The 26,954-nt window shown below is 43.5% G+C and overlaps 3 protein-coding genes across 3 annotated transcripts; all 3 read right to left on the bottom strand.

Moving 5' to 3' along the window:
• Positions 1-897: 897 nt before the first annotated feature.
• On the bottom strand, positions 898-6,219 carry slc18b1 (solute carrier family 18 member B1). The gene is made up of 14 exons (XM_024437971.2): positions 5,784-6,219; positions 5,298-5,440; positions 4,316-4,411; positions 4,045-4,118; positions 3,773-3,920; positions 3,304-3,460; positions 2,834-2,970; positions 2,532-2,633; positions 2,324-2,415; positions 2,128-2,223; positions 1,893-1,967; positions 1,696-1,789; positions 1,391-1,440; positions 898-1,245 (listed from the first exon to the last, which is right to left on the bottom strand). The coding sequence occupies exons 1-14, from the start codon at positions 5,824-5,826 to the stop codon at positions 1,188-1,190; spliced, it is 1,365 nt and encodes a 454-aa protein (XP_024293739.1). The 5' UTR covers positions 5,827-6,219; the 3' UTR covers positions 898-1,187.
• A 1,815-nt stretch (positions 6,220-8,034) lies between these two features.
• tulp4b (TUB like protein 4b) lies at positions 8,035-20,558 on the bottom strand. The gene is made up of 17 exons (XM_024436929.2): positions 20,448-20,558; positions 19,465-19,590; positions 18,915-19,184; positions 18,502-18,630; positions 18,212-18,373; positions 17,607-17,784; positions 17,239-17,346; positions 17,006-17,169; positions 16,445-16,669; positions 15,936-16,170; positions 15,537-15,681; positions 15,148-15,292; positions 14,853-14,946; positions 14,576-14,719; positions 14,107-14,402; positions 10,795-13,560; positions 8,035-10,367 (listed from the first exon to the last, which is right to left on the bottom strand). The coding sequence occupies exons 2-17, from the start codon at positions 19,480-19,482 to the stop codon at positions 10,251-10,253; spliced, it is 5,196 nt and encodes a 1,731-aa protein (XP_024292697.1). The 5' UTR covers positions 19,483-19,590; positions 20,448-20,558; the 3' UTR covers positions 8,035-10,250.
• A 1,829-nt stretch (positions 20,559-22,387) lies between these two features.
• Positions 22,388-24,275, bottom strand: myct1b (myc target 1b). The gene is made up of 2 exons (XM_024437970.2): positions 24,070-24,275; positions 22,388-23,433 (listed from the first exon to the last, which is right to left on the bottom strand). Exons 1-2 carry the CDS (start codon positions 24,122-24,124, stop codon positions 22,856-22,858), a joined length of 633 nt encoding a protein of 210 aa, XP_024293738.1. The 5' UTR covers positions 24,125-24,275; the 3' UTR covers positions 22,388-22,855.
• Positions 24,276-26,954: the final 2,679 nt, after the last annotated feature.

Raw genomic sequence — 26,954 nt, 5'->3', positions numbered from 1 at the left:
ATCGAGGGAAAGATGAACGGAGCAAAGTACAGAGAGATCCTTGATGGAAACCTGCTCCAGAGCGCTCAGGATCTCAGACTTGGACAAAGGTTCACTTTCCAACAGGACAACGACCCTAAGCACACAGTCAAGACAACGCAGGAGTGGCTTCGGGACAAGTCTCTGAATGTGCTTGAGTTGCCCAGTCAGAGCCCAGATCGAACATCTCTGAAGAAACCTGAAAATAGCTGTGAAGCAATGCTCCCCATTCAACCTGACAAAGCTTGAGATGAATTGGAGAAACTCCAGGTGTGCCAAGCTTGTAGTGTCATACCCAAGAAGACTCAAGGCTGTAATTGCTGCCAAAGGTGCTTCTACAAAGTACTGAGTAAAAGGTCTGAATACTTATGTAAATGTGATATCTGTTGTTATTTGTTGCAAAAGTGTCTAAAAAACTGTTTTTGCTTTGTCATTATGGGGTATTGTGTGTAGATTGATGAGGAAATGTTTTTATTTAATACATTTTACAATAACAAAAATGTGGAAAAAGTAAAGGGGTCTGAATACTTTCCGAATGCACTGTACATTATCCCCAAATATTTTTTTATAACTAACCCAGGATAGAGCACAGCCTGTCGTTTCCAATGTAAGCAAATTAATCATAGTGGGCAGAACAAGTGAGGTGGTGGGCATAGCCAAGCAAAAGCTAGCGAGAGCCTATTGGTGCGTTCTAGCATGTATTTGCATATTTCTGTTAGGGAACATCTACTCTGTGAAATTTGCCCTTGCACTCCTAAATAATGCAATTTTTTAAAACTTTGGCAACGTGTAAAGTCTACAAAACGTAGTCCACTCTGTTCGTAACAGTTTTGGAAACAGAAAACTGTAATGAGATCAAATGTTTCATCGAAGAGAAAATTTGCAGAATGTCGGCCAAAATCCATCTCGCTCCATCTTCTCCCACTCCCGGCCACTGGGCTTCCTCTCACCACCATGTTTGGTAATGATTGGAAACGCCAACCGGATGCTTCACATTTATACATCTGGTGAAATATCTTTCTCATTGTTCTGTTTTATCACAATCTCTAGCAATACAATGCATGCCCACCTCAATCTCTAGCAATACATACACATAATATTTTAAGAAGTGGTGTTTATTGTTTGGTACCCATCTCTCACTGTACATGTTCCTGGTAGATGATCGTTGTTCAGGACAGAAGACGGGTACGTTCATCTGAAGGTATTTTCCTCTTGATCTGAGGAGCCCTTTAGATCCAAACATATAAAAGCAAATTCAGGGACAAATAAACATTTCTCCGGACCGGTTACTCTTTTCAAATGACTTTCTCAACATTTCTCCTATTTTTTTAATTTTTATGTTAATAAACAAAATATATGATGGAATCATTACCTTCTTTGTCGTGTTCCTTGACAGAGAAAATATATACCAAGAAAGAAAGCCTGAGGAGAGGAGGACACATTAGTTGTATTCAGACATCCCAGTTTTTTACTTGGCCCAGGGCTAAGACCCATGTGGAAAAGAAAAGAAAATCCATGCGACCTCAATACCTCTCACTAACTAGCATAATGTGTTGATGTCAAAGCAAGCAATTTAGCACAGTAATTTGAGTTACCCATCCGTAGGGTCATTAGTGTCGAGGCAGGACTGACAGTATTGAAGTGTGTATAATAGGATAGGTAAATAGCCATACTTACGGCTAAAAAGGCCAGGCCTCCTTGAACAGAAGCAGCCCACTCAAAGCTCAGCTGCTGTGTGGTGAAGCCACCGAGCGTTGGACCACAAAACATTCTGAACAAATAAAAAACACCTTTGTTTAGGATTCATATCTCCAAACTCAAACCTTCAAATCATGCCTCAGAGAGTTGATATGACAAATACTTTAAGCACATACCCAATGGACCACACTGCCCCAAACAATCCAGACACCAGTCCGAGAGTGCTCAGCCCCTCCTCAAATCCATTTTCACTGCCATCGGAAAATTATCAATATTATTCCGTGTCCTGCACCTCATGCACTATGATGACACCTGTTTTTCTAAGTGAAAGTGGACATTGTAAATATAGTATATGTGTATATGTGTGTGTGTGTGTACGTGCCCTGGTGTATATGTAAATGGTAATCTCACTATGCACAGTTGAGTATTTCAGGGAAGGTGGGGATGGCAATCATGCTTAGAGAGAATCCTATGACACCCAGCATGAAGACCAACAGCCACAGCTGACTAAAGAGACAAAAAAAAGTATAATTCTTATTGTTAGTATAATAGTAGTACAAGTATAGTAATAATAGTGCATTTCACACTGATAATAACAGATTCGGACCTCTGTATCTGCAGAATGGGGACAGGACCTAAGAACCAGAAACCAGTTGCTGTAGACAAGCCTCCTAGCACCATCAACCATGGCCTTGTCGACTGGAAACACAACCAGAAGGTAAAATCACATTATTGTCTATGTGTGTAAAAGAGAAGTTGTGATTTCGATACACCACTGGCATTGGTTGGTATAGTGTTGGGTTAACTGTACTCACAGGGAACCTGTCACTAACGATACCAAGCAGAGGTGAGGCCAGACAGTAAGGCAACGACAGGCCAAGCAAGAGAAGACCCACATAACCTGGAGAGAGGTCAAACTACATGTAGAAACAAAGGAGAAACATATTAAGGTATCGAGGTCCATCCTACTAGACATAACAATCACATTTTCAAATGCATTTTCAAATATGAGGCCTTCAATTATACCAGGGTTTGGAAAATGCCAGTTCAGTCAATTCATTAAGTAAACTGAATTTAAATGGAATTCACCCCTACCATGGTATACGCCTGGCTTTACCTTATCAATGGCATATATGGACAAGGTTGCATCCAGAAAGCCAAGTCCAGAGCTCAGGGTGAATATGGCAAAGCAAATGAGGACTATCTTCAAACGTGTGAACAGCCTGAAGAAGGAGTCCTTGGTAGGATCAGCAGCTGAACAGTGGAACAAACAGATTAATATAATTTCGCACAAAATATCATCACAAGAATCATTTAACCCCCCAAAAAAATACTAAATAGTGTCAGTGGTCTAAGGCACTGCATCTCAGTGCAAGAGGCGTCACTGCAGTCCCTGGTTCGAATCCAGGCTGCCTTCCATCTGGCCTTGATTGTGAGTCCCATAGTGTGGCGCAGTCTGGGTTTGGCTGGGGTAGGCCGTCATTGTAAACTAACATTTGTTCTTAACTGACTTGCCTAGTTTTAAATTTTTTTAACTAGTTTATAGACAGATGACTATTAGTTAAAAGTTAATGAATAAAGAGTTACCAAAGCTTGGTAAGATGTAGATGTTGAAGGGGACCATAAGAAATAGAAAGCATCCCAGAGCCATGAAAGGGACTTCGTATCCAAAAGACTGATACAGCCATCCACCTATTGGTGGTCCCAGAATCAGACCCAGCCCTGTAAAGATCTCCAAACTACCCTGAGAAGACAAATTCAACACAGTAAACGTCCACATGCAGTTTTACCTCGTACCCACAGGCTTTTGTTTACAATTCCAAACAGAATCCAATTGTATCATCATATCATTACAACCAAATAGAGGAACTAGTCACGATGCCTGTTGCTAAGGAGGCTTTCAGACAGCCACAACACGAATAGGGGAAAACTTTTGGGATACAAAACATTTTAACAACCTAAACCATAATGCTTTTTTGTTTGAGCATGGTGTCTATTGCCTACACATAGCATACCAGGCAAGACCCGTACACAAGGGTTGGTTGACTAAACTCACCAGAACAGTTGCTATGTTGTTGGGGAAAACTTTTGCCGAAATTGCAAAAGAAGAAGTCATTGCAGCACTGAAGCCCAGAGCATCAACAGACCTTATGATAAAGCACAAAGTAATAAAAGTAGCTCCCTCAGGAACTCGGTCGAGTAAACTGCAAAACAAGAAGGGGAAAAGTTTTAGACGAAAATATGTATTTGTCCAAGTTCAGTAAAATGTTGAAGAGGGCACATAGAAATGTGCTTTGGCTAGTGTCTGTTGATGGATAACTTACTCACCCAAAGAGAATGGTGCACCCCGATGATACGAATAAGCCTGAAATTAGCATGACCTTTGCCCCGATCTGGACAATCTGAAAGGACAGAGAGAGGAGGCATGGGTTACGTGTGTGTGACAAGTCATGTTGCAAGCAGAGTAGTCTGATGACTAGACGTAGGATGTGTGCCTCCCAAATGGCACCATATTCCCCATGAGTCTGGTCAAAAGTAGTGCACGACATAGGGAATAGGGTGTCATTTGGTACATAGCCTAGTAATTCCAAATACTTACATATTTACCCAGTACTAAAGAGCCCATCAGATTACACAGAGCATAGCAGCCAAATATAAGTCCGATGACAGTCTGACTGGCTCCTTTTTTCATGGCCTGAGTAGAAACAATTCATACATAATGGTCCTGTACTATCAATACATTACAGTAATCAAACATACAAATACTGCAACAAAAATTGCTGAAAAAAACTTGTTAAGATTGTGTACGACGAGGGCATGTGCTTAGCAAAATTGGGCAACAGTCATAACAGCTGACTTTATGAAACAGTCGTGACTCAAAGTGTTGTTTCGGGTCAGTCCATCACTAGCCACAGTTTAATCATCTGGGGTGAGTTTCCCAAAAGCAGAAAGATCAGCTCTAGCAATTTGATCACCAACGGTCAATTGGTAGGCAATAGACAAACAATGATATTCATGCCGAAGATGATCTGATGTTGTGTTGGAAAACTCACCCGTGAAGGTTTGTGCCGTTACTTGAGTTTTTGTTATACCTACCATAGGCTATCATTTCAGCCGTCATGACTTTATTACATTGGTTATGTCATTATTCTGAGACCATTATATAGCTTAGGCCTTATAACAGAGATTTCAGTCAGTCACAAGAGACTACTCTCTGGTCACTGAAATGCATATGTCCACTGGACAGCCTATCATCTGACCTGTGTTGATGTGTGAGTGTCCATTGTACGGCACATCATTGCCCTCTGGGGCTTTTCTCAAGTCCAACACATGATACACACACAATCATTTAAAACAATAATATAGTGATATCTTCCATCCAACCAAGAAAATTAAGAGTGAACTTTAACATTTGTCATTTCTGTTTTGTAGGCTATTTTCTCCATTGGCAACGTGACAACTTATTCTATAATCTGAATAAAGAAATCATGATTCTGCATAATAATTCTGCATTACTGCTCAGACAGCATAGCCTGTTTCACAGGCAATGAAGAAATAAAATGGTTGGTATTGAACATTACCTCGTTGGGGAAGAATGGCCCCAGTATAGAGTAGCAGATCATTGAGCTGAAGTTGACAGATGCCATTGATATCAATGTGAGGATCTGATATCTTGTCATCCTTTGATTAGGACTACTTATTGATTCTTCTGATCTGCTGCCATCTAAAGAATGAATTGATCAAATAATGAATAAATCAATCAATCAGTCAATCACGCAGTAAACTGTTATGTTTCTTTCATTAGAACACAACACAAAGCCATATTAGACTACATAATTGCAGTCAGAGTCCGACTGAAAACAAAACATGCTAACAATGTAACAACTGTTCAATGAGAAATGCAGCTCATTTCCAATATATGTAGTGGTAGGAATTACATTCGCTGAATTACAAACGTTTTAATGATATTTGAAACTAGACATTTATAGAGATAAACTCTCAGAAACAATGTTTTATTATTAGAAAAACGGCAATTTATATAATTTATTCTATATAATGTCACCAACCTGTTTGTTGAACTTGATCACAATCCATATTGTTGTCATTCATATTAAATTATACTCCCGATCCGGATTGTTATTCAAGTCACAAATGCCTAGACTAAAATTTCTGTTACACAAATAGACGACAAGATGTGGCTTCATAACGTGTTAATAACACAGGGAAACCAAATGCGTCACAACTTGGCTGGTTAAATCCATAAATTAAAGTTCGGCGCTGGCGCTCATCAAAAACAGCGTGGCTGTTGTCTGTAGAAAAAGCACTGAACCCAAACGCGCGTGTTTAGAGAGTTGCACTGTTAATTCTAGAGTTGTGACTGTGAACTGACTCGTTGAGTGAGTAGGGTGTCTTCCTGATGTTCGATAAATCCCGTCCTTAAGGGAGTGCACTAACACAATGGAGTGGCTGAAGCTCTCACAGTCTCACGTCTCACAGTTTAGGCATTAAATCAGAATGTTTAAGTTTAGGCATTAACTACCACACTTTAAGGTTAGGTATTAACTCCGAATGGTTAAAGTAACGGTTAAGGTTTGGGATAGGCTACCTGGGGCGGCAGGTAGCCAAGTGGTTAGAGCTTTGGGTCAGTAACTGAAAGATTGCTAGATTGAATCCCTGAGCTGTCAAGGTAAACATTTGTCGTTCTGCGCTTGAACAAGGCAGTTAACCCACTGTTCCTAGGCCGTAATTGTAAATAAGAAGTTGTTCTTAACTGACTTGCCTAGTTAAATATATACACATTTTTTGAAATGTCAAAAACAAATTTATATCACTGTTGCCGGTAGTGGCCAGTTTTCACGTCATCTCCCCGACGTCGTCGGACATGGCTGGATGTTGAATACTGACTTGTATCACGGGTGACCTGGCTACACACACACACACACACACACACACACACACACACACACACACACACACACACACACACACACACACACACACACACACACACACACACACACACACACACACACACACACACACACACACACACACACGCACGCACGCACGCACACACACACACACACACACACACACGCACACAATGAATAGACATAGACATAAGTGTTCTACATTTTATTACGTTTTTAAACATCGGGTGGTAGGCCTATATTTTAATGTATGATATATCTTCTGATATATAAACTGGACAAAATAATTGTATAAGATTTAAAATAAAATAAAAATCCATTTAGGCAACAAAATAATATTATTTTAGGTGGTGATGCTGATTCATAATGACCCACACACACTGTCTGTATTGATAATAATAAGCATTGAAGTATTGCTGTATTTACACAGTAGAGTAACAATGCTAAGCATTGAATAGTTGGATGGGGCCACAGTCTCCCGACCTCTCCTGTCTCAGCCTCCAGTATTTATGCTGCAGTAGTTTATGTGTCGGGGGGCTAGGGTCAGTCTGTTATATCTGGAGTATTTCTCCTGTGTCCTGTGTGAATTTAAGTATGCTCTCTCTAATTCTTTCTTTCTTTCTCTCTCTTAGAGGACCTGAGCCCTAGGATCATGCCTCGGGACTACCTGGCCTGATGACTCCTTGCTGTCCCCAGTCCACCTGGCTGTGCTGCGGCTCCATTTTCAACTGTTCTGCCTGTGGCTATGGAACCCTGACCTGTTCACCGGACGTGCTACCTGTCCCAGACCTGCTGTTTTCAACTCTCTAGAGAGAGCAGGAGTGGTAGAGATACTCTGAATGATCGGCTATGAGCATCCAACTGACATTTACTCCTGAGGTGCTGACCTGTTGCACCCTCGACAACCACTGTGATTATTATTATTTGACCCTGCTGATCATCTTTGAACATTTGAACATTTTGGCCATGTTCTGTTATAATCTCCACCCGGCACAGCCAGAAGAGGACTGGCCACCCCTCATTGCCTGGTTCCTCTCTAGGTTTCTTCCTAGGTTCTGGCCTTTCTAGGGAGTTTTTCCTAGCCACTGTGCTTATACACCTGCATTGCTTGCTGTTTGGGGTTTTAGGCTGGGTTTCTGTACAGCACTTTGAGACATCTGCTGATGTAAGAAGGGCTTTAGAAATACATTTGATTTGATTTGAATAGTTGAATCATCACATAACTTGTCTACAATACTTTTTCAAATAATCCTGCAGATATACAGTTAACTGCCAAAAGAAGGGAAACACCAACATAAAGTGTTTTAATAGGGCGTTGGGTCACTACGAGCCAGAACAGCTTCAATGCATCTTGGCATAGATTCTACAAGTGTCTGGAACTCTATTGGAGGGATGCGACACCATTCTTCTGTGAGAAATTCCATAATTTGGTTGATTGTGGTGGAAAACGCTGTCTCAAGCACTGCCAAAAATGATGTATATACTAACAATATACATGTATCCCTGCCATAACAATGGGAGTCATTGTCCATAAAGCGGCATGGCGGGCTGTCTAGCTCCCGCCTATCCCGTCTTTGGATTGGTGGATAGATCTCACTATTGTAATCGTTTTTAATCTCCTGTATTCAATAGCAAGAGATGCTATGCTATTAGCCTCATGCCATGAATATCCATAGCCAACTCGAGACAACTCAGATACAAAGTGTTTTTTCTCAATGTTGGTGAGATGTCACGTGTCACGTGTCCTCAGTACACTCGTAACAACTTAACCATTACGGAACGTCTATAAACCTCAAGTAGTAAAGAAGCCATACATTTTTTTGCTGACCAAATTCGACACTCTCATTGGCCTCCATACAAAAACTCTTTGCTTGGTGGGCGAAACACGGCAAATGCTGGAGGGAGGCGCCGCTCCAGAATCTCCCCTAAGTGTTCAATTGGGTTTAAATCTGGTAACTGACACAGCCATGGCATGTGGTTTACATGGTTTTCATGCTTCAAACCATTCAATGACCACTCGTGCCCTGTGGATGGGGGAATTGTCATAACACAGCCATGGTAGCCAAAATAATGGCCTTCCCAACATATGTATGCCAGACCCTAAGCATGATGGGGTGTTAATTACTTAATTAACTCGGGAACCACACCTATGTGGAAGCACCTGCTTTCAATATACTTCGTATCCCTCATTTATTCAAGTGTTTCCATTATTTTGGAAGTTACAGTACTTTCAGATAAAGCAGCATAAGACACATGTTAACTACTGAATAACATATTCACAAATTAATTAGTCAATCAAATCCAATTAAAATCTGAAAATGTAAAAAATGATAACTTCAATGTCTTCAGTACCAAGTGACACACTGTTAGCAGCAATGCAGACAATATCTATCAAAAGCAGCAGCAGAAACTCCAAGGAGGCAAAGCACTTCACATTCAAATGCAATGTTCAAGTAGCATCATAACCACACCCAGTGACTAAAACACAGAGCCAACCAAGCTTATACACCATAACATTAAATTAAGGATAGCTTTTCATTTTCTTGCAGGGTTTAACATAAGTTGACGGATCTGGCAGCAGGTGGAATATCTACTGTATGCATTTTTCCCCAGATACATGAACCATGCATTTGATGATTTTGGTGAATGATTTACACATGCATGACATTTTTTTCATAGGTTCAACCAAATGAAATGATGGGCAGAAAGGTTTGATAACATACATGTTACAATTTAGTTATGAATGTGTTACAATTTATGTCATATGAGGGTATGTAGTCCTACAATAACGTTTACATAATGGAAATGTGGATATTTCTAGGTCCTACAAAAACATTTACGGAAAATGATGATATTCCTAGGATCACTTCATAGAAGTGATCTTCGAAATAACATCTAAATAAACTCTATTACTTTCAAACTCATCGTGTTGTCTTTCCACAATCAACATGGCCTCTCTCTTTCAACATTGTCCAACATTGCACTTACTTTTCTTATGACCATTATAACCTGCAATCTTAGTCACGCATTTTAAAATTGCAGATCTCCAAGGGCAGTTTTTTAAATCCAATGCATATATACGGTAAGTAAGAGAAATGTACCTACTAAAAAGCTTTGTTGTGAGGCTTACTAAAATGTATCTCATAGCCCTATTATCCATCTTGTCCAGCACAGAACTACACTGACAGTCCCGTGTTACAGGACACAGTATAATCATCTCTGATTATTCTGTCACTTTGCATCAGAGTACGTTGTAACAGAGCCATATACTGTATATGACGCACTTGTCAGCGTTTCTAAACTTTGTTTCCATTGAACATGCCATACAAATAAAGGCATTTTTAATGAATTATATTCATTTACCCCACAATCTACTATTGTGTACCTTAGCAGCGCTTCCCTTCCTCCTTTTTTTCGAACACATATGCGACATTGGGTTAGAGCCAGTGATGTAGTGGTAAAAAAACATAGGTGGGTAAACACTGATCGCCATTTGCGGTGAGTAATGTAATGCTCCCTATACTTTCAATGCATTTTTATGCAAAAGGTAGGTAAACACTTGCACAAAATATCCTCCACTACACCACTGGTTAGAGCAGTCTCTTACTTCAGCCTTTGAGTAACATTGGCTAAGGCAACAGCAAAGGCCTGCACTGCTGAGAAAGGATACTGGAAATCCAGGATATATGCGTTCCCATCGATTCTGCCAAACTGCATCACCTGTAGAAAAACAGGGGAAAAGAGACAGGAACAAAGCTGTAAGGAAGGCCTGTTTGCAATCACATCTGTGGGGCATAGGTACAGGTGGGCCTGGGTGGGCCTGTTGGCAAAATGTGTAGAATAGCATGAGATTAGCTGTGAAAATGTCCCCATGACAAAATGTGTAAAATTGCAGGAATTTAGTTGCTTCTGGCTGTGCCACTGCTGCCTGAAGTTCAATTTGAGTGCTGACTCATCTCAGCCATAAACAGGGCAATGTGACAGTTGGTGACAGTGGTGGGAACTGAACCCAGGCCTCCAGAGAGACTGGAAGCTAAACTTATATTTAAAGCAACCGCAAACAGATTTCCCATTCTAAATTATAAATAGGTGGTTCTTTTTTTACAATGTATCTAGGTTTCTGTAAATAATGGAAGCAAAATTTTACCTGTCTCCCATCCAGCTCGATCTGAAAGTTCTTAGCAGACTCCTGAGTGACTCGTCCTCCGAAGTCCAACTGGTAGACCTGTGTGGCCTCATTCCAGAGTGGCTGCTTATTGGCCATGACATAGATGAATCCCTGGCTGCCCAGCCCACGGTCCTCTCTCTCATTGGCCTTCCTGCACTTAATCTCCTCCAGTTCACTGGCCATCCTCAGGCTTCTCTTACTCTTCCAACCCTTCTTGGAGCTCTGGCTCTGGTTCATCAGTTCATCTCCGCTGATGAAGAGCTCGGGCTCGCTCTCCGAACTGTCCTGGAACTCGCTGGTGGTACTGGTCCTGTTGAGCTTCTTGGTTTTGTTCAGCTGCTCCCTCTGGCCTTTGAGTTTCTTCTTCTCCCTGCCGCCAAGCCTGGGGCTGGAGATGAGGGAGTTGAAGTCGGAGAGGGCGCGCCCTTCCTTTTTGGATTTGCCCTCTGAGACGGTGGTCATGTTTGCCGCCTCGGCTCGGCTGTCTAGACGTTTACGACTTTTCTTGCTGAACATGTCGGACCCCTGTCGGTCTGGAACGGGGCTTTCGTTTAGAGAAGACGGCTCCTGGAAGCTACTGGCAGATTCCGCCAGCTCCTCTGTAGGGCTTTTGGATTTCGGCAGCTCGCTTGGTGGAGGAGGAGGAAGTGTAAGAGGTGGTGGGGGGGGAGCAACAGGAGGAGGTGGGGAGAGGACTGGCTTTTCTAACACCTGATGAGACTTGCTGGGGAGGGTGGCAGAGCCTGACAGGTCCTGCATGGGTAGGCTATATGGGTTCCAGGGGTGCAGGCTAACAGGGTGCAGCTGAAGCCCAGCACAGGAGGCGGCCCCTGGGTACATCGGGGGCAGAGGGCAGCAAGCTAGGTTGGCATGGCTGGGAGGGTATCCAGGTGGCAAGACCAGGTTGGGGTCCTGCTGGGCAAACTGGGGGACTGGAGCAACTACTTCGTTGGGAGGGCAGGGTGGTGGATGGCTCTGCATGGACTGGAGTGGGGTTCCATCCTGACCAACCCCTGGAGGGAAAGGTGACATGGAGATCTGGTAACCTGATGGGAAAGTAACAGTACTTGGGCTGCTGGGAGGTTTTGTTGAGAGTACAAAAGGCAGCCGTGTCATGTCCAGATGCTGAGCATTGCTGAAGATGATCGGGGGTGGTGGTTTGTGTGTTGGTGGTGGAGGAGGAGCTAAGATAGTCTGTTCTGAGGGTATCCAGAACTCCTCTGCAGTGTTTGGATCCCACTGGTATGGTGGAGGACGTTTCAGTGTCAAACTAACTTCCCCAAGAGTCAAGTGACGACATTGCTGACTTAATGTCTCGTCTTCGGTAAAGGCAGAGTTCACATACACAGTCCTATCCCTGCTGTTATCAACAGGACTCAGCAGATTGTAAGATGACTGAGAAGCTTGAGACGAAGTGCTTTTGGAATGAACAATGATGGTGCTGTGATGAGCACCTTTTCCTGGTGGGAAATCCTGTCGCACTACAGTGCCTCCTGCGATGCCACTGCTGCTACTACCACCACCACTAACACTGACACTGGTGCTGCTGCTGTTGCTGCTGCACTGAGTGCAGGTATACAGAGCCGTGGGCACCCTCTGCTGGTAAGAGAGTGCTAGGGCCGCACTGTTGATCTTAGACTTGGTTGGTAGAGTCCTTGAAGCGTCAACCATCTGGGACACCTTCAGGCGAGATTCCACGTCTCGCCGGTCAGGTCGCAAGGTGGCGTGAATCATGTGACTACTGTCCATGCGTTGGGGAGGAGAAAGTGTCGCCGTGTTAATGTTAACCTGATTGGCTGGATCTGGGTAGGGGGGCGGGTCTCTGCTGGGTATGGAGTATCGTGGCACAGAGAGGCGGCTTAGAGTCGCTGAGCTGTAAGGAAGCTGGACTTTCTTACTGTCAGACGATGAGGTGACTTTAAGTGTGGCCGAACCTCCCATGCCTTGAACAGCGTAGGTGTTCTGGTTGCTTATGAGTCTTCTGCGAGGGCGACACACCTCCTCTACATTCCCACTGCTGTCAAAGGTTGTGATCCTCTCGTATCCCATCTGGTACTGGAGACCAACTGGGTGAAGTGAGAACTCGTCTTTCTTCAGACACGGGTCTGCTGTGACCAGTATGTTGGGGTTGTCACAGTTGGTGATGAGGGTCTGAGGAGCGGTGGAGGTTGTGGCGGTGGCTGCAGACACTATGGTTCCTGGGTAGGGTGGTGGAGGGTTCACCTTCCTCATCTGGATCTCAAGGGAAGTCTCTGCATCGAGGAAGGAAGGAGGTCTAGAACGTAGTGTGTCTGTGTCTATGAATGAAGGAGGTCTGGATCGGGAGGAGTCTGCATCGAGGAACGACGGGGGTCTAGACCGCAATGTACCTGTATCTGCATCAATGAAAGAAGGAGGTCTAGTCCGTATTGTGTCTATGTCGATGAATGACGGTGGTCTAGATCTTGATGTATCTGCTTCGATGAAGGAAGGAGGTCTGGACCGTAAGCTGTCTACATCAATGAATGATGGAGGCCTGGATCGCGGTAGACTTGGCCTGCCCAGAGTATGGCTCTGAGTATGCCCCTGCTCTCCTCTTTCTGGTCCCAACTCTGCACTGGGGTGGGGTATCTGTTGCAGTACCTGGAACTGCTGCAGAGAGATGGTGGGATAGCCAGTAGGCGGAGGGGGCAAGGTGATCTGCAGCTTCAGTTGCTGCTGCATTTGTTGGTGCTGCCTCTGCATCTGTTGGTGTTGCTGTTGTATCTGCTGATGTTGCTGCTGCAGCTGCTGTTGTTGCTGCCTCATCTCTATAATCTGCTGTCGGATCTGCTGCTGTTGCTGCTGCATTTGTTGCTGCTGCTGATGCATTTGCTCATGTTGCAGTTGCATCTGTTGGTGCTGCTGAGCGATTTGCTGTTGTTGCAAGTGTTGGTGCTGATGTTGGATCTGCTGTTGTTGCTGTTGCAGTGCCGCCTGTTGTTGTTGGTGTTGTTGTTGCAGTGCTTGGTGCTGCTGAGTCTGTTGCTGCTGCTGCTGTTGGATCTGCTGTATATGATGCTGTTGTAGTTGTTGATGTTGTTGTTGAATCTGCTGTTGCTGGTGCTGTAGTTGTTGATGCTGTTGCATTCTCTGTTGTTGTTGCTGCTGCTGCTGTTGGGTTAGTATCTGCGGTGGTTGTTTGGACAGTTGTTGGTGTGTCTGTTGAGACTGAGGACGTTGTTGAGGTTGTTGAGGGGGGTGATGTGGAGGCGGAGGTGGAGGCAGTGTTCCAGCTAGGAGGGGACCCATCTCTAGCCTGTTAAAAATCACCTGTCCTGGGTTGGAGTACCTTCCTAGAGTCCCACTGTACTGTGCTGCTACTGCATTCTGACCGTGATCAGGCCCTGCAATAGAGGCCGAGGCTGCTGCAGCGGCCGCTGCAGCTGAAGCCGTAGCCGTGGGATTGGTCAAGACATCCAGCTGGATGTTCTGATTGGCCAGCAGGGACTGGACCAGTCCAATGCTCTGAGTGGGGGACATGGCTTGGGCAGGGCTGTGGATGGGTGCGATGGGGATGTTGACCGTACAGGAAGGGTTGTCACTTGTCACTCCAGATGGTCCCATCACTGAAAGACAAGTCAAAGAATATTCCAATAACTTTAGGTATTGTTGTGTACTACATTCATTACTCAACAGAAGTCAACATCCAACCGAAATTCATGTAAACTTGCACTTGATACTTCATTCCAGTATCAATTAATTGTTTGTTTGTTTAATTGTTCATTCATTCATGACTTACCAGGCAAGTCATCCTCATCCTCACTGAAGACGTTTGGGTTAAAGACAGGCAGGCTCATGAAGTCAAGTGATATTTTCCGCACCTCCGGAAGGTAGATTGTCATCTGCCTTGGTTGTAGATGCAGCAAACTGGTCTTATAGATAACTAAAACAGAGGAAACCATTTCTACAATCAAATTGGAATGAAATGGAGTAGTCAACATAAAGGAATAATAAAAAATAAGGTAAATACTGAAAATATGGCTGTGTTTTTCCCCTCCAAATGTTGGTGATCTTACCTGCACCAAGATTAGCAGGTAGGAAAGAAGCAAGTCCAACGATTTTGAACTTTGTCCCCCAAATATTGGACGTGACTTGAGCAAGATAATTATGCTGCGAAATCAAGCAAATAGATTAAAAAAATGTATTATGTAAAAAATGATCCAGAACCCAGAACCAAATATTGCATGAGCTAGCCAGCTAACTATACCCGGTTAACTTCTGGGTACAGAAGTGGCTAAATCTAAACATGCAGAAACCACAATTTCAACCCCTAACCACTATACCAACGCACGACACATATCCAGACAATACCTCAGAGATTCCATCCATGGACATCTCTCGACGCGTCAAACTGGGAGATCGAATTGGTGGCTTCTTTGTTGGTAACCGGGGTGATCGTGGGCCTTCTTGACTAGCCCGGGACATTTTGGGAGATTTTCTAGATTCCATGTTCCTCCTATGCCAGACAACAACCAAAACAAGCGGCAAACAAAGGCAAAATAGACCAATTTAAAATGATGAACAAATAACATTTGAAACAAATAAAATGATCAGTATGACCTATTGAAGAAGGTTGAACTTTTTGTATTACATGGATCAGCTACTAAAGGTAATGGTTAGGATTATAGGGTTGAATATGGTAAACATTAGTCTTATAACCTCACTCTTCCAGAGTCCAGACCATTTGTAATGAAAGATACCTGGAAAGCTTGGGTGACCCGTTTCCTCTGGACAGTTTAGGGGACTTCTTCCCGACCCACTCGTCACTCAACTCAATGTCGCTGGAGTCCGAACAGTTACAGCTGTCAGTCATGTAGGAGATCATAGCGTTCACACACACCTCATCTGGAGGGGGAAAAAACAACAAGAAACAAGCAAATAAACAAATGACAAATAAAAAAAAATCATATTTGACTCCACCTCTATAAACAGGTCAGAACAGTAGAACTTCAGGAAAAAAATATACAATATATGTGAACACACAATAGTAGGGTTGCCCAACTCATCATGATATACCGGTCTAAAATGAGCTGTTTGTGTGTAACATACTAACTATTTTTGAAAGTGCATTATAATAAATTTTTCTGTGCCAATCCCACCTGCTTTGCTGTCTGTTTTAGGGTCTATGATGATGAACTCTGGCCGTAGCTTGCTGATGCGTCTGCCTTTGAGGATGGGCACCAGACCACCTAGGTGTTCCAGGTAGAGGGTGTAACAGGGTCCCCCTGCCTCTGGGTTGTCCTCCGCTCGCTTCATGGTGCAGTGCAGCCTCTCGTTACCAGCTGTGGGGTAGCTGACAAAGTCCCGGATGTTGTTGGGATCAGGAATAGGAGGCTAGAGAAACAAGAGAAAAGCATTAACAGTTGGTTCCAATCCGCTCCCTACCCCTACCCCTTCCCCTTGGCCCTTACCCCTTTAGATCGTTAGGATCTGGATAGGTACACTCAGGGTAGTGATGGAGCTTCCAGCATATCCCCTGCACCTTACCGATCTACAAACATTGAAGGATTACGACCAAGGGGTCCTGTCATTTTGAAATGAACAAGTCCAGATGGCTTTGAGCTCAGATAATAGCCTACAGTAGCCAACTGAATAAAGCTTATTTTACCTTGATGGTGGGTATGAAGGCGGTTGTGACATAGGAACAGAGTAAGGAGGGCATGTTTAGTTTGCCCACGTCTCTCTCCTCCCGTAGGGCACTGGCGATGCCCTGTTGGCACAGCAGCTGCAGGCTGGCCACCCGGTGCTCCACCCGCACCACGTACAGCGCCGTGCCACACGCCAGGAACAGACGAGAGTCTCTGTGGCCCCAGCAGATAGTGGTGATGGGGCGCTGCAAGGCAAAGGTTGACAAGGCAGGTTCCCAGTCGGCCCTGTTCTGTTGTATTCACATTCTACGGAACCTTGATTTCTGGCTTTCTCCATAGCCCACTGAACGAGACTTGGAAGTGCGGCGACAGTGCATTTCATGTCAAGTATACTTTCTGTTAATATTGTAGTTATTCATTGAAGATTTCAGATGACTTATAGAATTTGACTTATACGTGTTAGAGGGCCTACCCAGAAGCCAGAAACTGGTTGAAATTATGCCATCACAAACAAATTACAACCAGTTTGTAAATATCATACAATAACATTTCAGAAAAGTGAATCAAAGAGGGGAGTTCACCTGGGCAGGTGTTTCTAACGTGTAGATATGTTCTCCTTGGACGTTGTAGAATTTGACCAGGGCGTTCCTCACGATAGGGTCAGAGGGGACTCCAGGGAGCCCATGTCTCTCCATCCCAGCTGCCGCCAGGAGGTCCCCCTGAGAACACCACTGGACCTCCACATCTGAACAGGAAGAGCTCAGTCACAACACATTCGGTCCGCCCACACGTTTAAGATTGAAAAAGTAATTACCTTTGAGTCCTGAGCGGATGACGGTAGGAGCGAGGTCATCGTAGTTGTTCATCAAACTGATGTCTCCTGATATGAAGCTAACTGTCAGAAGGGGCTTCAGGATACGCACTTGGGAGAGAGAAATAAACACATTAGCCTCCTCATAGCGTTCACAGTAGAGGTTAAAAAAAATTATCACATCTCTTTTTTTCACATTCGAGAGCGGTACAAGACAGGGATGTTCTCTCTCTCGCTTGATTGTTTACAATGTGTGACCTTGAGCTGGGTTATTGTCGAGACACAGCGTCACTCTCTGTGCCCATAGAATCAGTGCCTAAATGATCTAAATAACCACACTACCTTGCATTATCCTTATTACAGTATCTTACCTTGAGGTGGGTTGTCATCAGAGTCGGTGTCGCTTTCTGTGCTGTCCTCCACTAGGAAGCAGGGGCAGTTCCATGACATGCCGACGATGCCATCCGACTCGTGTAGCAGGACATGGGCCAGCATGCGACCATGACAGTCCATCACTATCACCTGACCGTCGGCTGTACCAAACAACACCTGAAGTAAAGGCAGTTGGCAGGAATCCTTATTTTCTGAGAGAAAACATCAATGGGGGTGGTCTCCTGGACAAAGATTAAACCTAGTCCTAGACAAAGAGTAAGTAAACTGTGTCTGAGCCAGAACAGCCCATAAGGGCAGGGAGCCTATCAAATTTTTCTGCAGAACAAGGCAGCTTGATGTACAAGTACATCTCCTGGACAGGCAATAGACAAACAAGAAGAACAACAAGAATCTCAAATGAGCATGCTTTTTAGTCAAGGCTAAATCTGTGTCCCCGAAACCAACAGATTATTTCATATATTGTTTGCCTGTAACACAAAGGTCAATACTATAATATGTATCTTATTTGTTTGTAAAAGGGCAATAAATGCTCAATGTTTTGTTTAGGTTCAGCCAGAAACCAGGTTAGCTCAGGTGTACCTACCTGTTGGTCGTCAGGTGTCCAGATGCCACAGGTGATCTGGCTCTCCAGGTTGATCTCTGAGGACCAGTGTCTCTGTCCGCTGACTGACCCCACCAAGACAAACCCATCCCTGTAGGCGATCAAGGCCTGAGTGCCATCATGGGACCATGTGAAATCACTCACCTTATGGAGAGATTAGAAATGCATCCATTATATTATCTTTCCAGCATTACATAATGTTTTCACCAATACATTATCTTTCCCAATAAAAAATATAGTCAAAATATCATACCCGGGCATCTTATACCTACCTGGGCACCACGGTCATTCACTAACTCTACAGACCACCGTCCCTCATACTGAATCCAGACGAAGATGCCTCCCTCCATGTCACACGTGGCCAACTTCTGAAAGGGCTCATTCCAACGAACCAACACAACCTGCAAAGGGAAGTATGCAACTGCTATTATACTCCACGAACACAGGGGGCTCTCTAGGAATGTGAAAGTGGAATACAATTCATATTCAAAATGAGATGCACATGCTGAATGAGAGAAAGTACAAAACAGTCCACTTCCTCCACTACTCTACATCGCCTATTTTATACTAACACAAAATGCTCTTTTGTGATGATTGTCAGATTAAATCTGGGGGTTTATATATGAGGGCATTTTTTATTAATTCTGCAAATAAACGCAGTTTCGGAAAAAATAACAAGACCCACCTCACTGTTGTGTCCTCGCAGGTTGAAGTTGATTCTCTGAGGAGTGTTCCTGTCTCTCCTGCAGTGGCTGGATGTGAACGTCACGCCCACCACCCCTCTCCCGTTCCCTGTGGCCAGCCAGCCCTCCTCATGGTAGCGCTTCTGGCACACCGGCTTGTCCTTCTCGCTCTTGGGGACCCGGCCCTTCCAGGAGAGGCAGAGGATGTTGGAGTCGCTGCAGAGGATGGGACCATGTTCCACAGTAGCCAACATCCCTACTGAGTGACCAGGCTTGGAGGTAAGCAGAGGAGGAGAATATAGTGGAGGTTGGTGTCTTTCTTCAAGGGTATCATTGACTGACTTGATTTATTTTGTTTTGTTTTTTGTTTGTGTTTTTATATCACTCTTTATTCTGGATTATTAGGTAGGCTCATGTGCTTAGGTTGTTTCTGCAAGAGGTAGGCCTAGCAGACCATCCAATACAGTCAAGTCATAACTCAACATTACTAGGCAATGTATGACCAGGTAATGTAACATAGAATAGAATTATAATAGCCTACATGTTATTCACCTCATAGTTCCTGGACATTGTTGACTACAATTCCTCCTTTGTAGGTGGTGTCCATGTTTCCATTCAGAAGGTGGGTGCACTAAAGAGTGAGATATTTCCTAATTCCCAGATGGAGAAAATCTATCACTGAAAAGATTCAGAGCATCACACAGCATTCAGTTTACTACATGGAGACAACCTGGTCCTCATGTCTTGAAATGCCCATCCTGATTACATGGTGGCCTATGGCAGGTCTATTCAATAGGCCTGTGTCTTCATGAAGTGATTTCAATCAAGTGTCGGAAATACTGTAGCTACAGTATGGAAATATGTAGTTTGATGACTATTCTGTGTCAAATAAAAATAAAAAGCTAAAGAATAAATGTGGCTTTTTTATTCCAAATTATCTATAGCCTATATAGATTCCATCGAAGGGGTGCAGCCTTTAAACAGGAAAAGCACTGCCTTGTCCATTCAGTGCATCAACCTTGAAACGTATCTTACTCTCAGCTATGACATGGGAATGTCTAGAATCCTGGTCTCTATGCAACACTGCATTGAACATTCTGAACCGAACACTCTTGCCTTCGTGTCTCCATAGATACGGAGAACGTCAGTCTGTTACGTCATTAACACGATACTAATTCAATAAAACTTGTAGATTTCAATGAATAGACAGAATAAGAATCATCCCTTAAATGGCAGTACGCGAAATAAATAACCCACCACCCCACAATATGTCCAGTATCCACCGGCTATATTTTCCATATTTACAATAAGATGAATAATCAATGAATCAATCAAATCGCCCTGTCGTAGTGAATGAAAATACATTTAGACTGAACGTAATCAATCACCCTCATCCACCGCTATTCGTTGAGATTGAATCAGTGGAGAGGAACCTGTATAAAATATGATGTCCCTTGCTCGTTGCCCTTTATCTGACCAATTCCAATTATGACAAAATATGCAGGACACCAACACGAACAAGATGCAGAACTCACTTGATCAAATATAAGGTCGCTGCCATATCCTTCATCTGCGCAGTCCACCATAGATTGCCAGGCTGCTTTCTGCTGACGCTCCGTGCGCCTTTAATGCCGGTTGCCATGTAGTTTTCATTGCCATGTCGGCTTCATTGGGTGCGTTACAGGTTGACTTCATTGTAGTCACGCTGCGCCGATCATCAGATCTCACAAATCCTGGAGAAGCGTTCAATATCTCAGAAAACATGTCAATGTGATATAGCAATCTTCTGAGAAAAATAAATTCGATTTTTGATTTGATTTGAGACCCGCAGCGTGAATACCAATACCAATACCCAAAGACATGCTACTTGCAGAGAAAAATCAGTTGATTAGAAAATAAAATATCAATGGTGATCACAGTGGGTCAACAGATGAACAGATGAAGATATTTCTCCAGCAATAATCAGAAATAATTTTGCAACAAAAACAGAAATATATAAACTCAGCAAAAAATAAAACGTCCTCTCACTGTCAACTGCATTTATTTTCTGCAAACTTAACATGTGTAAATATTTGTATGAACATAACAAGATTCAGCAACTGAGACATAAACTGAACAGGTTCCACAGACATGTGACTAACAGAAGTGGAATAATGTGTCCCTGAGCAAAGGGGGGGTCAAAATCAAAAGTAACATCAGTATCTGGTGTGGCCACCAGCTGCATTAAGTACTGCAGTGCATCTCCTCCTCATGGACTGCACCAGGTTTGCCAGTTCTTGCTGCAAGATGTTACTCCACTCTTCCACCAAGGCACCTGCAAGTTCCCAGACATTTCTGGGGGGATTGGCCCGAGCACTCACCCTCCGATCCAACAGGTCCCAGACGTGCTCAATGGGATTGAGATCCGGGTTCTTCGCTGGCCATGGCAGATCACTGACATTCTTATCTTGCAGGAAATTACACACAGAACGAGCAGTATGGCTGGTGGCATTGTCATACTGGAGGGTCATGTCAGGATGAGCCTGAAGGAAGGGTACCACATGAGGGAGGTTGATGTCTTCCCTGTAATGCACAGATTTGAGATTGCCTGCAATGACAACAAGCTCAGTCCGATGATGCTGTGACACACCGCCCCAGACCATGACGGACCCTCCACCTCCAAATCGATCCTGCTCCAGAGTACAGGCCTCGGAGTAACGCTCATTCCTTCGATGATAAATGCGAATCCGACCATCACCCCTGGTGAGACAAAACTGTGACTTGTCAGTGAAGAGCACTTTTTGCCAGTTCTGTCTGGTCCAGCGATGGTGGGTTTGTGCCCATAGGCAACGTTGTTGCCGGTGATGTGGGGTGAGGACCTGCCTTACAACAGGCCTACAAGCCCACAGTCCAGCCTCTTAGACTGAACGTAATCAGCGGACAGCCTGAGCACTGATTGAGGGATTGTGCATTCCTGATGTAACTCGGGCAGTTGTTGTTGCCATCCTGTACCTGTCCCACAGGTGTGATGTTCGGATGTACCGATCCTGTGCAGGTGTTGTTACACGTGGTCTGCCACTGCGAGGACGATCAGCTGTCCGTCCTGTCTCCCTGTAGAGCTGTCTTAGGCGTCTCACAGTACGGACATTGCAATTTATTGCCCTGGCCACATCTGCAGTCCTCATGCCTCCTTGCAGCATGCCTAAGGCACGTTCACGCAGATGAGCAGGGACCCTGTGCATCTATCTTTTGGTGTTTTTCAGAGTCTGTAGAAAGGCCTCTTTAGTGTCCTAAGTTTTCATAACTGTGACCTTAATTGCCTACTGTCTGTAAGCTGTTAGTGACTTAACGACCGTTCCACAGGTGTACGTTCAATAATTGTTTATGGTTCATTGAACAAGCATGGGAAACTGTTTAAACCCTTTACAATGAAGATCTGTGAAGTTATTTGGATTTTTACGAATTATCTTTGAAAAAGACAGGGTCCTGAAAAAGGTGCATTTCTTTTTTTGCTTTTATGGAAAATCATACCTCTTCTCTACAGACATATCACATAAATGTTCAGATGTATAACATGTAGATAGATCACATAAGACTGGATAATAATTACAACTTTATTAACAACTTTATCAACATATCACAGAAACGTGGGCCATAATAGACAATCCTCTCTAACCTTCATCTTCTTTTATATAGATTCCATTGGGATACACACCGTTCTTCAATATAAACATAACCTATGGTCAGTCAGAGCACAATCTATTTATTTAGATTTCTTAGATAGTAGACTGAATAGAAGGCAGGTTGGACGATGGCCCAAAGAAGGATCAAAGGTCACCTTACTCAAAACTGAACAGTTCTCCATAAGACAGATCCCCTATCTCTTCCAAAGGCCCCCAGTAGTAAAGCCTATACTGTAATAACCAGTCAACCTATGTATCCCAGGCAGCATATGGTGACATCATCAGGTGCATGTCTCTTGAAAGGCATTGATGACACTGTCATATGTGGGAGGAGGAGTCTGTGTGGGCAGGAACCCTTTAAGACTGCTGTTTCCCAACCAAAAAGAATTCCGTTGGGGTTGATTTGGCATGAGGGAGGCAGTATCTACTGCTGATGAATTGTTGGCAGTAGTGTCATGAAGAGGCAAGGTATCCTGGTTGTTAGTGTCACCCTCAGCCCCGTCACCTTGACCCATCCTGCTGCCCTTGGGCACTGGTCGGAAGGTGGATGATCCTGAGCTGGTCTTCTTCCCCAGTGGGCCAACCGGCTCCACCGATGGTTGTCTATATAGGCTCAGAATACCTCTTCCGAGGCTGTTGTCGCTGTGCCGGTCGAACACTGTGCTCCGGTAGAGGCCTTGGCAGTTGGCTATGGGGTTGCGTGAGCGCTGGGAGGTGGCTGAGCGGTGCTGCTGTTTGGGACGCATGGTAATCCGTGTGGATGCTCTGCGTCTCGACAGCCATGTTAGGAGGATGTAGATCAGCGCTCCAATCAGGAGGCCCAACAACATGGACAGACAGAAGGCTAGGACTAGGTTCCCTGGAGGAAAAGGAGGAAGATATTAGACAACTTTTTTAGATTTTCCCTAATTTAATGTCATCGTATTTGAGGTGAACTGATACTGAGGGCAATCAAGTTGATATTTGGTTGTAATGACATCATTGCAACCAGTTTTGCCTGCTGGGGTTGATCAAAATGGAGTGGCAAGGAACTCACTTGTTGGATAAATTAGTTTTCAGATTCAAAATGCCAGTATACATTCCTTGGCAAAGTGCAATTGATTGCTTCCATGGTTCACAATTTACATTTTCACAACTGAAAAACCGACAGTGGTAAAACGACTACTCGAAGATGGTCTCATATCACTTAATGGACGGACTGTAGGTAAAATTCAGACAATAACTTTGATAACACATGTACTATGAACACAGAACTAAACAGAAGTTGAGTGGTCCTTTGGTAGAGCATGGTGCTTGTAACTCCAGGGTAGTTGGTTTGCTTACAGCGACCACCCATACGTAAAATGTATGGATAAAAGCTATAAAAGCGTCTGCATAATAGCATATATTAGGAGTAGTAGTATTATATAAGACTAATGCAGTCATTTAAAGATAGAATACTCATATCCCTTAATGAAAAATAAACACATTAAAAAGGCAGGCTTAAAATTCTTACCAATGTTAAATGATTTTAGTATATCCAGAAATGGATTTGTCTCATTGAACGACATTATAATAACGAAAAGAAAAGGAGTTCACATCCAAACTGAGAACACTGCAGCACATTGAACTGGACTCTTTTCAAGACAGGCTGTCTGCTTGGTCCATTTCTTCCTGTCTGTTTTGTTTGCAATAGTGGAAATGTTGCTGTCATGCTTCCTGCCTCTCTCTCTACTTTTTAAATTTAGCTTGTGCTTTTCTTATCTGCGTGGGGCAGAACTTTGGGAAACAAGGCTGCTTCCTCTGACATCATTTCCTCTTGATTAATGAACAATCAATGTTCGTCTTGAACAATGGCTTCTTGGCTCAGTTATGAAATACTGTAATTTACTTGTATTTGAATGGCAACGTTGTGACTTTTAGATCAGGAGCCTTTTTCATGTTATATGTGTTTTTAAGGGTATATTGTCTAAGGTATAGTGATAGGGGCAGTGAGGATATAGTGTACACAATAATCTCAATGTTTCCAAGTGTCTTGCAAATGTTTCACAAGAGATATGTATGATAAGCAAACCTAACAAAACGTCACTATCCAATGGAACGTCTGCAGTGAACACTATCAAGTATACAGCCTCTGATGGGATTTCCTTCAATTGTTGTGCTCCCTAAACTCTAAAACTTCGTTAACTGCAGTGGCAGGGTTGGGGAGTAACAGATTACATGTAAGGGATTACAAAACACGGTAACTGTAATCCGTTACATTACCAGCAAAAATATTGTAATCAGATTACAGATACTTTTGAAAAACTAGATTACTTAGAGGATTACTTTTAAATTCAGAAAGGATGTTTGCAAAAATAATATAATTGACTAAGCTGTTTTCTTAATGACATTCAAATCAGCATAGAACAAAGGTGCACATTTAAATTTATTCCACTTGAGCGAGTCTGACCACAAGTCAGAGACACTATGATGACACACCAAATGTGTTTGATGGATTGCGGTAAAAGAGCAGGCTACAGTCCAAGCTATGTCTTCCAATGGTGCGACTGCTGTCGGCATCCAAAGATTATCCAACTTGAATAAATACTTGGAGGTAAGGCCGACAGCGGGGGTGTAGTCTACGGTGATACTGATATCACTTATTATTGATATCAACATAGCGCATTGATGTGAATCACAATGCTCCTCTCTCATTTAGCCATTTGCCCATTACGTATTTGAACCCAATAATGGTTGAATTCAAGAAGTTTAAACTGCCTATGTCACGCCCTGATCTGTTTCACCTGTCGTTGTGCTTGTCTCCACCCCCTCCAAGTGTCGCCCATCTTCCCCACTTATCCCCTGGGTATTTATGCCTGTGTTTTCTGTCAGTCTGTACCAGTTTGTCTTGTTGTTCAAGTAAACCAGTGGTTTCTCAGCTCCTGGGTTTCCCCCAGTCTCTCTTTTTCTCGTCCTCCTGGTTTTAACCCTTGCCTGTCCTGACTCAGCCTGTGGAATAAAAGTGGGGATTTTATTGCTCAATCTAATTAATTCTGATTTAAAAAATTATCCATAGGCCTAATGGACACACGCTCGAACTCACACACTTTTGATAGACTTAAAGGCTGCAACCTGTAGCTGCTACATCCATTTTTGGACTTGTAAATTACACTACTGTTCAAAAGTTTGGGGTCACTTAGAAATGTCCTTGTTTTCCATGAAAACATACATGAAATTAGTTGCAAAATTAATAGGAAATATAGTCAAGACATTGACAAGGTTAGAAATGATTTTTTTTGTCCTTCAAACTTTCTAGTTGTCAATTTGTTGAGGTACTCTGAAGAGATTTCACCCCATGCTTCCTGAAGCACCTCCCACAAGTTGGATTGGCTTGATGGGCACTTCTTACGTACCATACAGTCAAGCTGCTCCCACAACAGCTCAATAGGGTTGAGATCCGGTGATTGTGCAGGCCACCAGCTGACTGCTTCTTCCCTAAATAGTTATTGCATGGTTTGGTGCTGTGCTTTGGGTCATTGTCCTGTTGTAGGAGGAAATTGGCTCCAATTAAGTGCCGTCCACAGGGTATGGCATGGCTTTGCAAAATGGAGTGATAGCCTTCCTTCTTCTAGATCACTTTAACCCTGTAAAAATCTCCCACATCTCCCACTCCCACAAATCTCCCACCAGCACCGAAGCACCCACAGACCATCACATTGCCTCCACCATGCTTGACAGATGCCGTCAAGCACTCCTTCTGCATCTTTTCATTTTTTTCTGCATCTCACGAATGTTCTTCTTTGTGATCCTCAAACTTAGATTCGTCTGCCCATAACAGTTGTGTTGTGACAAGGTAGGGATGGTATAAGAAGTTAGCCCTATTTGGTAAAAGACCAAGTCCATATTATGGCAAGAACAGCTCAAATAAACAAAGAGAAACAACAGTCCATCATTACTTTAAGACATGAAGGTCAGACAATACAGAACATTTCAAGAACTTTGAAAGTTTCTTCAAGTTCAATCGCAAAAACCATCAAGCACTATGATGAAACTGGCTCTCATGAGGACCGCCACAGGAACGGAAGATCCAGAGTTACCTCTGCTGCAGAGGATAAGTTCATTAGAGTTACCAGCCTCAGAAATTGCAGCCCAAATAAATGCTCCACACAGTTCAAGTAACAGTAACAACATCAACTTTTCAGAGGGGACTGCGTGAATCAGGCCTTCATGGTTGAATTGCTGCAAAGAAACCACTACTAAAGGACACCAATAATAAGAAGAGACTTGCTTGTGCCAAGAATCACGAGTAATGGACATTAGACCAGTGGAAATTTGTCCTTTAGTCTGGAGTCCAAATTGGAGATTTTTGGTTCAACCGCCGTGTCTTTTTGAGACGGAGATTTGGTAAACCAACGATCT

This window comes from Oncorhynchus tshawytscha, linkage group LG11 (assembly GCF_018296145.1).
Source record: "Oncorhynchus tshawytscha isolate Ot180627B linkage group LG11, Otsh_v2.0, whole genome shotgun sequence".
In the NCBI taxonomy this organism is placed as follows: Eukaryota; Metazoa; Chordata; class Actinopteri; order Salmoniformes; family Salmonidae; genus Oncorhynchus; species Oncorhynchus tshawytscha.
This window is presented reverse-complemented; position numbering and strand designations above follow the sequence as displayed.